Here is a 16,913-nt window from a genome sequence, read left to right as displayed (position 1 = left end):
TTTAATTTTTTTTATACAGGCAAGCGAGGCCCACGGAAGCCTTTTATCGGCTCACATTTTTTGTTCATTGCAGCTGATGAAGCAAAATTTTGCGTGTTTGACCTTGGATTTCTGTCTGTTAACACAACTCACGGGGGCGGTGTGGCGAATTTTATCCTTAGTTGGCAATATTGTTGTAGTTGCTTAGTTTCATTTCTTTTCATTATCCTTGGCAGTCATAACCCAAGATGGCGGTGCTGCTGCTGCTGCCGTTGCCAATGTATATTAGCTTCATATTCACTAAAAACCTTATTTTGTGGGTTTTATTTTCATGGCCGTGGTGTCCTCAGTAGCTAACTGGTGAGATGTCCAGCGTTTAATTTTAAATTTATTTACTTAGAAATACTCAGACGGTGTTATCGCTTCAATATTTTCCATTTTATGACAGAAAATCTGGGATATATGAGATACATACATATATATAACATATATATATATATATATATATATATATATATATATATATATATATATATAGATATTTATATGTATATATCGCCGTGGAAGTTGGACGGGGGATGACTGAGAGGCAAAGGAAGACATTTAAACAATGGCCACACCATTAAGTGTCAATGAATGTGTCCAGTGTAGGTTGTGCGTGTTTTTCCGTCGTATCTTTGAGGAATATAAGCTAAGAATACCTGAGCGTATGGATCTTTTCTTGGATGTAAATTTTCAGTATGTAGTTTAAGGGTGGTTTCTCTCTCTCTCTCTGTCTATCTCCCTCTCCCTCTCCTCCTCCTCCTCCTCCTCCTCCTCCTCCTCCTCTGTTCCAAGAGAAAAATGTCGGCTGCCGAGAATTGCATGATTGTGATAGAACCAGACACCTTTCTGGAGATAAGATCCCGAACAGAGAAGTTATGTACCAATGAATTGATAATTTATCGTAGGAGGAGAAAGAGGGAGAAAGAAAGAAAGGCGAAAAGGAGGATGGGTGGAGGAAGAAAAAAGAAGGGTCGGAGGGGAGGGGAGGGAGTAATGTCGAGATGACCTACCAAGAGAACTTTATTGCTGGAAATCATAATTGCGATGATTCAAGTTTTAATTTATGTTTGAGGGGATGTATGAATAAATTTAGGGATGATGATTGTGAGGATTATCTTAAAGACACAGAGAGAGAGAGAGAGAGAGAGAGAGAGAGATTTTGGGCGGAGTGATGGAATACCATGACGCGTTTTAGATAATATGAAGTATCTTGGTGAGATTGAAGGAGTCGAGAGAGGGATCATAGGCTCTGGGGGTTACGTAAGGGGGCGTGGGGAAGAGGCACTGGGAGGAGGACGTTTTAGGGGGCGTGAGGTGAAGCCAAGGAGTTAATTGTCTCGCCAAAGGTGTGTAGAACAGACGCCATTACTGCTCTTCATACCAGCTCACCGCGCTTATTATCTCTCTCTCTCTCTCTCTCTCTCTCTCTCTCTCTCTCTCTCTCTCTCTTTTGCATAGTTTCATTTCAGTTGAAAGCGAAAAATATGACCAGAATACGTATTATTCTTCATTAGTGTCGGAAACAGGACAATTGAGGGAAATATAGGCATCCCCCTCCCCCTCTCTCTCTCTCTCTCTCTCTCTCTCTCTCTCTCTCTCTCTCGTCATATTGAGTGGTCTCAGTTCAGACCAAGCACAGCGACCTTAATAAATTCTTTGATCATCTAATAATTTGGTATTCCGATTTTGAAGCCACTGGCTGGTACGGTGCAGGTCATTTAAATCTCTTTAATGTATGTGTATGCAGATATCATACATCTGGCACCTGAGTGTTTCTTGCACTCTCCCCCTCCCAACCCCAACACCCAACCAGGCACCAGCTGTGATGATGATAGGCCATTATTAAAACTTCACTATTAAAGACGAACGTTGCGACGTCCACTGCTGTTCAGCTTCTAGTGTATACTATAGTAGTTGGGCCACACGTGTGTGTGTATGTATGTATATATATATATATATATATATATATATATATATATATATATATATATCGAGCTACAATGTCCTTTAATATCTAATTCGCTCTACCTCGGAATTAATATATTTTCATATATGCTTAACGTTAAGCATATATGAAAATATATTAATTCCGAGGTAGAGCGAATTAGATATTGAAGGACATTGTAGCTCGATATATGTATATGAATCACGGGAATGTGATATGCCTTTTATATATATATATATATATAATATATATATATATATATATATATATATATTAGGACAATTTTTGTTTCCTTGAAGTCAACATAAGATAGGTTTTATTTTGCATGCCCAATGAGTTAACGAATCCCAGCCAGGTTACTTGATGATAAATTCTCCGGATGGAAAATTATTCGATACTTCGCTTTGAATTTTATCATGCGGTTACTTCCATTATATTTTTAAATGTTACCGCTGTTGGTTTTTATTTGGCGAAATTGGCTCAGCCGTTTGAAGGTGTTTCATAACCCCCTTCCTGGTGTTTGTGCGAGTATGAGGGGAAGGGGTATGCACCCGAGAGAGAGAGAGAGAGAATAATTGATGGGTAGTATTTAAATAAGGTTTCAAACAACTTCCGTCTGATTATTAGGCATTTTTCGCGAATTGGATTATTTGTATTATTTTGTATATATTTATAATATTTTGATTTTGAGTTTTTCGCTCACACCGAACCAACCCCCACCAGACTATTAACCGTACAACTTTCTTCTGATTGGCGTTGGAATCAGCTTCTTTGCTTGTAGCTTTGTTTTAAAAGAAGAACGTTTGTTTTTTCCCTTCACAAGCTGCTCTGGGAAATCCTCCTGCACAATCGAGGCCAACACGGCCAGGTTTGGGGACGGATGTGCCGGTACCCATAAGTACCTGGAGGCACATTACCAGTGCAAGACAGGTAATGTACCAGTACCATCATCATCCAGCACATTCCTTACTTTGATTTGGTGGCTTATCAGCACAAGTTGTCCTTCGCAAAGGGATCTATTTTATGCACTTGTTTATTTGTACACGTCTCCAGTTCCCTCTTTGTTTTTTATTCTTTTTGTTTTGTCTAATTCATTATTCCTTTCTGTTAGCAAGGTTTTCCACAAAAGCATTGTGAACTTACACTCATAAATTTCATTCTGTTTCATTCGTGCATGAATGTTGGCCTTTTGTTTCTCCTGTTTTATTCATTTGATTTTTATTTATGTCTATCAATTTGGGTCATCTTGATACCCGGACATAATCATTCAAGTTTTAAAACTAATTCCTTGGAAACTGAAGTGCTTCACCATTTTCATGAAAATTAAAATGACAGACATGGAATATACTGCTTTTAGTAGAAACATAGTCCGGGAATCATTGGCATCAAAGAAGATTTCAGTAATTCCCTTGGTTTTAAAATTCAGAACTATACTAATTTATTGTACGTTGCTTTAGTCGTACTAGAAAAGTACTGGGTTATTAATTAACACACTAATCCTATATTTACATTTGCATGAAAACTCTTTTAAGAAGCTGCCTTGAAATTTATTGTGCATTCCATAGTCTATAAAGTAAGTTTATATGTATGCACAAAGATACAAAGATGTCAGTGTTTAATTTTCACTAACGCTTATGTATAATTCAAGTTTTGGAAGGATTACTTGTTTCATTTTGAATATTAAATATTTATAGTAAATTAGCTAATTTTAAATGTGACATACTAATTAAATATGATTTTCTATTTCCTGTTATAATACTTTTCGTTATTTTAATAGTGGTACATTAAAAGCTTCAATGGTCAAGTTATGATCAGTATTAACAACTTTTGAATACCATGGATTTAAAGGCCTGTGTTGTAGTGTTTTGCGACTTTTTATTGTATGTAATCTTGCTCTACTATTTATTTTTGAAACGTGTCCCTAATCATAGCTCTTATTGTTACAGCAACTACAACTACAACTACTTCACGACCGAGGCCTCCGTGGTTTTCAACCACTCGATCACCTGTGTGGAGTCCTCCAAAGCTCAACGCAAATATTACAACCACCACTACAACTACGACACCCCCAACAACTACAACCACTACTACTACGACTACGACGACAACCACAACCACCACCACTACTGCCCCTGTCACAGAGGTACCACGTGAAGAGGAAGAGGAAGAAAAAGCTGTTGTGGAAACTGAGAAAATCCCAACCACCCTTCCCGGTCCTCAGCCAAGTTCTCCTGCCCCATCCACTTCATCTACCTCCTCAACAACAACCACTACCACCACCAGTGCTGCTTACAGCACGACATTTTCTCCCAGTACTCATGCTCCTCCGATTGGTCCTCCTCGAACTGAAGGTGATTATGAGACCACTTGGTGCCCACCTTCTTTTGGACGGGGTCTTTATTGGAACTGGACTCGAGGTGGTGAAATAGCTGTGCAGCCTTGTCCTGGTGGGGCTTCTGGTTGGGCAAGGCGACCTTGCAGTTCGTCCAGTTGGGCAGGTCCAGCAGATCTCAGTGAATGCCGGAGCGTGTGGTTGGCCACTCTGGAGACACGAGCTAACGCCCACGAGAGTCTGCTTGGTGTTGCTACAGATTTAGCAGCCGTGACAGAAAGCAAAGCCTTGTATGGTGGTGATCTTACTACCACTGCCAGGTTATTGTCAACATTAGCAACGAGAATGACTGAACATTTGAAAGAATTTCCGGATCCAAGGCAGAGACAGGCATTAGTGACTGAATTATTGCAAGCAGCTTTGGCTACAGGTTCGTCACTGCTTGCTGCTGGTATGGCTGGGCCATGGGGAGATTTAGTTGTTCATGAAAGAAGGCATGCTGTTACACAGTTAATGGTAGCTTTGGAAGAAGCGTCATTCCTTCTAGCAGATTCATTATCTGCTGGTACAGAAGCAGCATACTTCAAGTCTCACGTACTTGTTTCGGCTCGGTCAGTACTAGCAGATGGATCTGCAGTTGAATTTCCATCCGGCCAGGACAAAACATTGGACTGGGGATATGCAGATCATGTTACTCTTCCCCCAGAGGCAATCTTGGAGAATAGTGATGGCGGAACTACCAAGGTGGTATTTTTAACATACAGACACCTGGAAGATCTTCTCACACCTGGTGCTGAACCCAGTATTGAACGCGGATCTAATGTAACACGTTTGGTTAATTCAAGAGTAGTTTCTGCTTCACTAGGACATGGTCGCCATATCCAACTACCTGAACCTGTTACACTTGTTTTTTCATTGCTCAGACAGGAGAATGTGACGCGTCCTGTTTGTGCATTTTGGGATTATACTACTGCAGACTGGAGTGATGAAGGATGCCATGTAGTTCACTTTAATCGTTCACATGTTACTTGTCAATGCGATCATTTGACCAACTTTGCCGTCCTCATGGAAGAAGGTGTTGGAGGTGTTGGAGAAGATCCTCAGGCTGCTTTCCGTATACTTGCATATGTTGGGTGTGTTGTTAGTTTGGTTTGTGTAGCTGGATCACTGATTGTGTTTTCAGTATTTCGTGGATTGGCATCACCACGAACAGCTGTACATCGTCATGTGTGTATATGCCTCACAGCAGCAGAATTGGTGTTCTTGGTAGGAGTATGGCGAACAGATGTGCCTGTGCTCTGTGGAGTCATTGCAGGTGTACTTCATTATACCGTCCTCTCTGCATTTGCGTGGATGTTCATGGAAGGTAAAAATTTGTCCTCTTTATCCATTAGAATTGTTTATTTTTTTTAATTCTCGAAGAAACTAATCTGTAATTGAACAATGAAACTTGCTTTTTTGGCTAAATTTTATTTTATTAACTTACTCTAGTGTTCATTTCAGTGATCATTATTGCATTGTCATGATATTTGTTGAAAACCCGACCTTCAAAGATTAGCCTTTAATATAAGTATTTATTTTTTCCTCATAATGAGTATATTATACTTGAATGAGGTGCTTTGAATAATTTTGTTTCACACTCAATTTTGTTATTCTTCTCTTGTAGGTGTTCATGTCTACCTGAGTGTAGCAAGAGCAGTTGAATGTGATTCTCTGCGTTTGCGATGGTGGCATCATGCATTGGCTTATGGTCTTCCTTTGCTTGTGGTAGCTGCAGCAGCCATAGTTGACCCTTTCAGTTATGGAACTGAACAGTACTGTTGGCTCAGGACAGATAACTACTTCGTTTTCTCTCTCGTTGGTCCGGCCTTGCTTTTCCTAGCTGCTGATGTCGCTCTGTTGGCTGCTGCCCTCATCTACACCTGCCGACTTTCTCCTGATGACGCCCTCAAAACCAAGGAAATGGCTCGACTAGCATCTGCCAGGTAAATATATGCTCCCAGATTCTCCTCCTCATTTTCTGCTCCCTGTCCCTGTATACATTTATTTACCCAAGAAGGCTTTTTCAAGCAGTGAAATTTTTTCGGCCATGCTCTCCATTTTATTTTGTTCTTAGAAGTTCTCATTCCTTCAGTGTGTAAATATACTGTATAATTGTATCACTTAGATTGTGTCCCTAATCATTCCCTTTAACCACCTTGTTCAACAAGACTTCCATCCTGGAGAGAATTATGTCTTGCCACAAATGTAATTTTAACAATCCCTTTCCTCATTCTTCAACAGATGCATAGTATACTAATTCACGGATCCTTTGACCTGTAGCTTGTACTATCATTTTTCTTTGTCTTTTTTTTTTATATATCTCTGTCTCACCTTTTGGCAAACTTGATAACTGCTGACTATTTCCTCCTTCACTGGCAGCGGCGTGTACACCAACGCTCTCCAGCACCGACTCTACTCTCGCCTGTAAGCTCTATACACAATTCACCGACATGGCTGTGCATGGCACGCTCTCCAGTCTGGTTTTTATAAATCCATTGTATTTTTTTTTTCTATTGTTGTTCGTTTGTCTGTATGCATTCCTTCTACCATCATGTTGCTTTGATGCTATTTTGTGCAGATATCCTGTTCATCAAGTATTCTACTTGTGAACCGCTCAGCAGTTCACACTGCATGCCCTCCGTTAAACATCCGTTGTTTTTAAATTAGTCCAGTTTTTTTTTTTATTAAATTTTATTATTGATAGTTTGTTGAGCTGTAGTTTGTTGTGCTTTTTGTGCTTTGTCACATTTAGGTGCTTTGCTCTGGTTCTTATTCCTTTACGTTAGCAACAGTATCCTTACCTTTCACTTGCTTATCTGTGCTTCCGTGTGCGCAAGAAAAAAAATACATAACCTAAAAGATTATCACAGATGTAAATTAAACGACGCCAAGCATTTTTATCATGTGCAAGCTCTGTGTATAGTATGGGCTGTTAGGGCCAACGCTTGAGTGTTTTCAATCGTGGTACCTCTCTGCTGTCCTTTTAAGTCCCAGTGGATTTTATATGTGCGTGATTGTGCCGCTCTTGTATTGGCATCGTGAGTACTCTTTGAATACAGTGCACCTGGGGCTTGTTTGAGAATCATTACTTTTTACTACATTCTATTATGTTTACCTTTTGAAGGTTTAAAAACTTCTCTTCTTTAGATTTTTTTATACTTTCTTGAAATTGATCGATATTCAAGATACCGGTGCTTTTATTATTATTATTATTATTATTATTATTATTATTATTATTATTATGATGATGATGATGATGATGAAATGAAGTTGTGTATTTTCGCCTCTTTCATAAAACAAGTTTACACAACCTATTTGACAGTTAATTCATTTAGTAGTTTCAGAAGGGGAATATTGAACTTCATAGATGCATTGTTGGGATCTTTTTGTTATTGACTATTGCATCAGCACGAAGGCAAAATATGGGGGCATCTCATGGAATAATTTTGGTAATTCGTGGAATTTTATGTCGGGCATGTCACTATATAGCATCTGTACCACTCGTGGTCATCTTTGAGTCAACAGCGAACTGAATAACGCTTCATTCTATGTTTTACTGTAGTTTAAGTGTGGTTGTTACTTAAGTACTTCATGGGAATGAACACTGCTATTCACAAGATAATAATGGAAGGAAACTCTAAAAATGTATACAAGCTATTATCATGGTAATGATTATATATTCGTGATTTGTTGTTATTATCTCCATAACCTCTCAGACTTAATTACATCCTATAGATCCTTATGGCCTATGAAATCCCTCCGTTAACGAGATATGCAGTACGTCCTTTTTTCCTATCTCTCTCTCTTTTATTTTAGCTAAAATGAACTATCCCATAACATCATCTGTGAGATCTAAAATGAACCAGCCCATAACATCAATTTTATAATTATTTTTTCTATAGCTGCGTTGATGCTCGCCCATAAATCATCGTAAGGGTAAGAATTAAAATGTAATAAGGCTACTGGAAATGATTGTAAATCCGGGCATGTGGGTACTTCCTTACATGGTATGTGCTTACGGGGTATGTAAAAACCCTTTTTATATACATCCACTTATTTTTTACATTTTTTTTCCCTTACGTGGCTTTGAATCCATCTTAGCAATAAACACGCGAATTTGTTCCAACCTGACCCCCCCCCCCCCCTTCTTTCATGGGTTACCTGCCAGATACCAGCCTCTGTCGATCGGCTACGTAAATTATTATTACCGCACCAGGAAAAAGTTTTATCGCTCTCATTTAATTGTTCAGTCGGAACTTGCTCGGTTTTTTCATTCCTTGACCACTATTACCTCGGTTTAAGTACTGTTATATATATATATATATATATATATATATATATATATATATATATATATATATATATATATGTATGTAGTATGTATGTATGTATGTATAACAGAATCACGAAAGTTAGGAACGTGATAAATCCATAAATAAAGATATATATATAAAAGTTTATATATATATATATATATATATATATATATATATATATATATATATATATATTGTGTGTGTGTGTGTATTATATATGGGTATATTATATATGTGTATATAATATATATGTGTGTATATATATATATATATATATATATATATATATATATATATATATATATATATATATATATATGTACAGACACACACACACACAATCAAGTCTGATTATTTTTCATTTGAAATTAGGCAAAAAGAATATATTTACGTATGTTTCAAGGAACAAATTTATGTTCTTGCAAAAGAATTTTGTATTATAGTTACATATGAGCCCCTGGACATTGTTCAAATTTGTAATTTCTTATTTAAGACCGTTCTTTTTTTAGTTGTTCAACTTTGTAATTTCTTATCAAGACAATTCTTCTTTTAGTGTAAGTGTATTGATATATATGAACATATCTAACGTAGTGGGATGTCACCTATAGTGTGCTTGTTCTACATATTAGCAGAAAACCTTCGAAAAATTCTTGTTCTTGACTTGTCAGAGTGAGTTCAGTGCGAGATATGTGGTCTGGGGGAGTGGGCTGTGGTGCCCTCTAGATTTGCTTTATATAACACATTTAAGCTGTTTAATATAACACGCAAATACAGCCATATATGATTTTGAATATGTTCGCTAGTGTTTATATGATAGTTATAACAAAACTGTGATTACAGTACGCAAGTTGTCTTTAGCGTATAGTGTTCGTTTCCGACATCCCCAGCGTTCCAGGTCTATACTCTGTTTTTTCCATCTGTCCATCCACCTGAGGTGTTTTGCATGGTAACACTGCGTCCCGGGTTTAAATAGTTACGCTATGTGTAAGTTTCAGGTAAATAAAAGGATATCTGTGTGTAAATTTGTAACTGACAAGTGTTTTAATAATTTACTGTATGCGAATTACACCGTTAATATTCGAATTAGGATATTATTTAAAGCCCGAGACGCAGTGTTACCATGCGCGAACACCACAGGCGGATGTGCAGGTGGAAAAAAAACAGAGTATAGTTAAGTTTCGTGGTTTTTGTATCTCGAAGACTCGTACAAAGCAGTTTTAGAACTGGGGGATATTTTTGTATTCTAGGTTTTATAGCACTCCTGAGATTGGCAGAGTCGATACCGATGCTGTATTAGTCCAATGCCTTCTCGCCAATCGAGAAGATCTCTGGTTGTGGCTATATTTGTCAACACTGGCTTGGTGTGACAACACCCACAAAGGATTTCTAGAATTCTCTCTCTCTCTCTCTCTCTCTCTCTCTCTCTCTCTCTCTCTCTCTCTCTCTCAGCGCAATCGTTTGGTTGTTGCGTGTCATCGCCAGCCACTCGCTGTTCCTGTTTTGTGTGGTACTGGAGGGCCTTTTCAGAATTAAAGATAGGAATGTGTTTAATCTTTGTCGCAAAGAAAGAGGGAGGCAGACGAAGCTTTCATGATCTCAGCCACTATAAATCCCTATTCGCAATTTTGTGTTGTGGGAAGAGAGAGAAGTGGGCGCAGGTATTTTGTCTTATGACTGTGTATAGATATATGTAGAAACTTTTTAGTTATTGCGTGTATGCGATTTTTCTGTTGAGCCTCATAAATGCAGCTTGTCCAGGTCCAAACCCAGCCAACTCCGAGGCTTTTCGTAATTAACGTAGCCTGGGCGATTTGCATGGTAACAGGCTAAAAATACCCCATAATTACTGTCGTTAAAACAAGAGTGGTTTGGTACTTAACGTGCCCCGCAACTTGCCTACCTACCTACCCACCCCGTGGCCTTTGGGCATATACTCTCTCTCTCTCTCTCTCTCTCTCTCTCTCTCTCTCTCTCTCTCTCTCTCTCTCTCTCACTTTAGATTGTCTTTTGGTTTAGATGCGTTCAGAATTTTAAGCACCTGATATAAAAAGATAATTGTTTATGGTTTGGCAAATTTCTTGTTATCAGCAGACCACAGGCCTTGGAGTCCAGTTGCTTTGGTTGCCTAGCTTTTCACGCTTTTATGAGTATTTTTCGTCTGAAAAAATGACGTTGGTGAAAAAAGCTATAAAAACAATGCACCCCTCTTCTTTAGGGACTAATTACATTTGAGGGCCAATAACATTTGCAAAACGTTATTAATTTGCGGTTTACATTTGCAAATATTATACATTAAACATATGCACATAATTACTTGACATTTGTTTAAAGCATACACATGTATATGGTGTAATTTAATAATTTCCTTAGTTGAATTCAACATTGTTTCGCATTTTTAGCAAAATTCGAAACTATGCATTGTTTAGTTCAACTAAGAAAGTAATGGTAGTTTTTTATGATTTTATTAAGGGTAGTTTTAAATCATCATCATCAATCAAGTTTGTGTATTAATTTTAGATGGTCATAGTCTTTGAAGAAACGGAAGAATCTTCTTCAGTTGGCTGGAGCTTTTTAAGCTTATTTTTAGAACTGCTTTTGCTAGTTTTGCAATGGTATTTTGTCGAAATGCCTAGGTTTTGTTTTTATTTTAAGGCTGAGATAAATTTTTTTTTTTTTTTTTTTTTTTTTTTTTTTTTTGTGACCGTTATCCAGGAGTAATATTTCTTAAGGGTCATTTATCTTTGATATTTACAATCCTTTGTTTATGTTTTTTCGATAATCCCCAACGGCCGCAGAGAGTTAAAAACCGAGCCTTACTGACCGAGTTGACTTTCTGTTTGCAGGGCTTGGCTCAGGGGCGCCATCACGCTCTTGCTTCTGATGGTGTTGACCTGGACCCTAGGACTCTTGTTCCTCCACCGCCCATCGCTCCCCATCGCCGCTGCTTTCTGCGTCCTCAACGCCCTCCACGGAATCTTCATCTTCATCTACTACTGCATCAGGAATCAAAAAGTAAGGAAACTGAGACCGAGAACCGTTTCCTGTCATGTAGAACTTTTTCATCTTCTTTAAAAAGCTACAAAGTTAATTTTTTGTGATTGTTTTTTCTTTCAAACCTAAAGCATGTTTAATTAAAATTAATAATAATAAAAGTTTGAACAGCAATTTTTTTGAGTTTGCTGTGTTTTATTATGGCTGCTTGATGCTTTTATATGTGATGCTTTTGCTTTGATTTTTGTTTTATTATTAATTAGATATAGTTTTGTTGAGTAGGCTACGAGTCTCTAGCTTTAGAGTTGTCACCCCGAAACCCCGTGAGTGCTGTAGTATAATGTTCGTGTCTGTCTGTCTGTCTGCGCGTAGGTGCGGGAGTGGTGTCGGTCTGCAGCGGAGCGCGAGGCTTGGCTCCCCCAAGCGGTGCGTGTAGTCTTTGCCGCCGAGAAGCAGACGTACAGCCCCAATAACAACAACACCAACCCCCACCCCGCCATCTCTCACGCCCTCAATCACGCCCTCGCCTCGCCCGCCCTCAACCAAGTGGGTAGTCACTCGTGCCAAGACCCTCCAACCATCACCACAACCCTCACTACCTCCCCGTCCTCCTCCACCTCCTCCTCCTCCTCCTCTTCAGCCTCATCATCCAATTCATCCGCCTCGTCCTGCTCCTCCAGAAGTCCTCCTCCAACACCTGTAGAAGGTGTTGGTGGAGGTGGAGGAGGAGGAGGAGGAGGAGTGGGAGGAGGCACCCCTCCACCACCACCACCTCCGCCTCCTCCTCCACCACCTTTGGATCCTGCAAGTTCCCTCCCCCCTCACAAGCATCACCACCACCACCACCACCCCAGAGATGCGGCACCACGCCCCCCTGGCCCCACAGCGGCCGCACCCCCGCCATCAGGTACACTCGTCAAACCTTGTCCGGCTCCTCGGGTCATCCTGGCTTTCTTCGCCTTTCCCTCAGACTCCTCTTCCTCCTCCTCAGAGTCCTTCTGTTCTTGGGGCCTAATTAAGCTGATACTACTACTAGTACTACTACTGTTACCAGCACTACTACTACTACTACTATTATTATACTACAAGTACTACTACAAAGAAAGAAAAAGAGGAAAGGAAATGATACTTTATATACTATATATAAAGTGGAGAGTTGCTTGATCCCGCCATATCCTGTGGTGATGGTGGTTGTGTGGGTTTGGTGTGGTTTGCTTGCCTTCTGGCTTTTTTTGCACAAAATTATGAATAGCACATTGCACATTTAGCTATAGCTTGACTCGTGTTCTTTGCACATATTAATTTATTTATATATTGGCTTTAACTGTCCTCATTCTGCTTGCCTCAATTTTTATTTGTTTCAATAAATACAGTGCCTGAAATGTGTATATTTGTGACAATTGATATTTAAAAGCTATAGGAACGCGAGACCGATCTGCCATCTGCCTCATGCATTTGGAATTTGGAATAGAGTAAGAAACATTGTCCTGAATTCGTTTCCCTGACCAATGTTCTTTTTCCATTTCAGTATCTCCCAACGCTGTGTCCTCTAGGCGCAGTGAAGGGGTCAGGGGCCACCACACACCACCCTGTGGGCCCCCTGTTGTCCGGGGCCACATCCACGATGGGATCTGGGGGCTCCCTTCGTCAGGGAGTCACGGGCCACCTTCCTCTAGGCGCCCTTCACCAGTCGCTGCCACGCCACCACACAATCACCACTCCGCGCACCGCCACCACCACAGCCACCACCACCAATCTTCATCACGCCACCCTTAATCACGCTGACGAAGATGCCTCCTACAAGTCCTTCTCCAGGGATTCTGGACACGGTGGGTCTGAACAGGAAGACTCTCCTCGCGCAGGGTGGAATAATCACCACCATCGGTACTCCAACTCCTTGACAGCCGATCTCAAAAATGCCTACTTGGCCAAGCTGAATAGCATCAATGCTGCTGGTGGTTTCGATGGCAATCTCACCTTCCCAAATATTGAAGCCGGGAATAAGGTTATAACTGTGCCTAACAGTTATACAACCCAACTCGCGCATGCGGGTGTTCCTCCAGCAGTTGCAGCAATGCTTCGTGGTACTGCTAACACTGCCCGGTCTCACTCTCCATGGAACCACACATACATGGAAATAGAAACAGAATCTGACCCAGTTTATGAGGAAATAGAGCGTGAACGCTGGGTGGGTCGGTCAGGTGCCGTGAACGGACCCGTTGGACAAGAGTCCATGCAAGTGTCTGACCTCTCCGATGAAGATGTCAAGAGAGGCACTCCCAGTGACATGAGCCGTCAGTCCTCCCGCAGCTACGGGGATGCCAGGCCTCTCCTCCCTTACCACTCCTCAAGTCATCACTTTGCCAGCCGCAGCCCCCAAGACCAACAGTTTGCCCTCAGTGAGGAGAGGCTGAGGGATTTCAATGCCGCACAGATGAGCAAAGACTTGGAACAACTGCAACAGGCGCAGCAGCAGTTCAGCCGTGAGAATCTGATGACAGTTGCTGTGTTGAACGGGGAACAAGTTGTTTGCCGACTGACCTCGCCTTCTAATCCTCAGGCACCTCAGTCTCTCCCTGTTATCCATGAGGGTAATGGGCGTGGCTTAGTGTCCCAAGCTTCCCCCAGCTACAAATGGTTATCCCGCCCACTTAGTTGTCTCTCGGCCATCTCATCTGAGGCCTCAGCAGTACAGCGAGTGCTAATAGGCCTGAAACAAGGTGCAATGGATATTTTAGTACTTCAGACTCCACTCTTTTGTGTAGAAGATTCAGTAAAGCAGACAAAAACAAACTAAATCTGGACATTGCATCATATATATACATATATACTTTGCGAGTGTCTTTTTAGGTATTTTCCACCTGTGTCTGCCAGCTGTCGCACAAGGAAAACAGGATACTGTGCTGTTAATAATAAAAGTGATAAGGAGCCTTTCTCTCAAACTATTTAATCGAAAACTGTATACTTCCGTCTTCAGCTGGCTTAAATCCTTGATGGTGCAAAGGCATTTTATTTAAGATCACGTAAATATGATTTTGTGGGAAAATATTGAAGAAATGGAAACTATATAATACTATAATACGAGTGCATTTGCGTTCAAAGACTTAATTTCTGAAGAGCGTTCGGTTCCTTGTGTGTTTTGGAACCCTGTTTGGCAAGAAGAAACATTTTGCAGTTAGCCAATATAATAACTAGTCGATGTCTGTTTTCTTAATATTATTTATTCTTCCTCTTTTTCCGTTTACGTGCCGCAGAACTGTATCATAGAGGTCTGTGAAGAAATGATGGTATGGAAGCCATTGTGATTTTACGCATGTAAGAAGTGTTCCTCTTATTTTAAACATTAGTGTGTGATACATTCCAGAGTCAGGTGTTCATTTTTTCCTTTTCTGTTCATTTCGATATTGGTTCAGCCTCAGTGCCAGAGTTGCTCTTAAACTTCGCTTTAGAATCACACTAAGTAAAACTTGAATGGCTATTTGAGGAAGTGCCTTTATTCGGTCAAAGGAGAAGTGTGTGTACATGTATAAAATGGAATTATTTGGAGTTGTATATATTGATGTAAATAGAATATATTTATATGTACGTTTTCTTAATGAAAAGCCAAAGCTTTTAGATTGTAGAAGAGTCTTCAAAGAGAGAAAATGAGAGAGTGAATGAGAGTGATTCAGATTCCAGATGGGCCTTTTTTTCCTCTGCTTAGAAGAGAAACACTGATAATGATAATACAACTTTACATTATTTTTTTTTTATCATCATTATTTGTTATGCATATTTCGCCAGTAGCAGTCCTGGGGCTATCACCGGCCTGTAGTGAATGAAATCATCATGAATGGAAAGACAAAAAATTACCTTTTCATTTTAGATTGACATCCCCGTAAAAACCCAATTCCTCCCCCCCCAACCCCCTCACCATCAGAGTTCATGATTGCATCGCCGACATTACCGAGGCATCTTCTGCTGCTGCTCTGTTGCTATCAGTGTTGCCTCTTGCATTGGATATCAGCTGCTCTGTTGATATCAATCAACATAACACATTTTTTGTTGCGTTTATAGAAAACGGTGTCTCCTCGATGCGTAGGTGAGTTTCCGTGTGTCTGAGGGAATGAATAATTAAGGAGATTAATTAATCTTATCAAGAATTGTACTGATGTATTATTATGATTTCGAGGAGGCACCGTCGAGAAGAATAAAAGAGGATTATATTAGCTGTAATTGCTCTTCAAGTAGCTTTAGCCGACCCCAGGAACTGTTTCTGCCATTTATATCTCTTCTCCAACTTGTGAGCTGTGATACGTTGAATAGATAATCAGTGTAAAATATGACAATAAACTGTTTAAATGGACCATTGCTTTTATTCATGGAAACCTTTTGCTACTTAACTTCGTAGTGAGTCTTGAAAAGAATTATTTATTGCCAGAGAATGAAGGAAAAACTTAGCACTGGGGATGTGAACAACTTTTTTTAGAAAAGAAAATGCTTCATTTCAATTAGGCATGAACGCGCTATAAGACTTGTGTAACTTGAAAATTGACAAGGCAGACATCTCGAAGTCACTCGCCGGAAACCAACTGCTTCTGTTGTATCAATAAGTAAGCGGCTCTGGTAGCTCAGAATGATCGCTTCAAATTAACATGAGCGACTATTTTTTTTTATGAAACTTATTAAAAATATAGTACGAAAGATGATGGAAATGGAAAATCGACCCAAAGGAACAAAATAGGTTTAACTTCGAAAAGATAGGAACTCTTAGGGAATATGATATGAAACTGGGGTGTAAGTAAACACAATCTTGAACCATTCAGATGTACGAACGCAGTTGTGCAGTTAATGTTGCTGGAAAATCATCCACCAAATAATGATTGGACACTATTGATTACTAGTAAATAATAAATAAATGAAAGAGAATAGTTGTAACACACTTAAGGAGAAAGCCTGTCACTGAGCTCGCAATCAAGCTGGAGGTTTCTAATCATACTTGTTCTGTCCGTGTCCATAGCAGGTATGGGAAGAGCCCTTCAGCAAACAAATTCAATGCCGAAGTTTGTAAAGTGGGGGTAACGTATTGAAAAAATTAGAGACACTGAATGGTCTCTGCATAATTTATGCGTTCTAAGGTAATTGGCTTTTAATGTTGATTCAATGGGTGAGTAATTTAAAACTACAGGGTGCTTGGCATTGTTCAGTGACATCTATCATTTTTTGTAATGAATGAAGGATATGTTGAATTTTTTTAATGTTTTTTATCTTTGACGTGTCACTG

At 39.7% G+C, this 16,913-nt stretch overlaps 1 protein-coding gene across 1 annotated transcript in view; it reads left to right on the top strand.

Annotated features, from left to right (window-relative positions):
• The window catches only part of LOC135219800 (latrophilin Cirl-like), a 208,951-nt gene extending 192,956 nt beyond the window's left edge, over positions 1–15,995 (top strand). The window contains 7 exon segments of the mRNA XM_064256875.1: positions 3,916–5,667; positions 5,968–6,286; positions 6,723–6,767; positions 11,503–11,671; positions 12,023–12,196; positions 13,179–14,273; positions 14,275–15,995. Coding sequence (XP_064112945.1) covers positions 3,916–5,667; positions 5,968–6,286; positions 6,723–6,767; positions 11,503–11,671; positions 12,023–12,196; positions 13,179–14,273; positions 14,275–14,355 — 3,635 coding nt within the window. The 3' untranslated portion in view covers positions 14,356–15,995.
• Positions 15,996–16,913: the final 918 nt, after the last annotated feature.

This window comes from Macrobrachium nipponense, chromosome 1, assembly GCF_015104395.2.
Source record: "Macrobrachium nipponense isolate FS-2020 chromosome 1, ASM1510439v2, whole genome shotgun sequence".
Classification (NCBI taxonomy): Eukaryota; Metazoa; Arthropoda; class Malacostraca; order Decapoda; family Palaemonidae; genus Macrobrachium; species Macrobrachium nipponense.
Note: the sequence above shows the minus strand (reverse complement) of the source record. Positions and strands in the feature narration are given on the sequence as shown.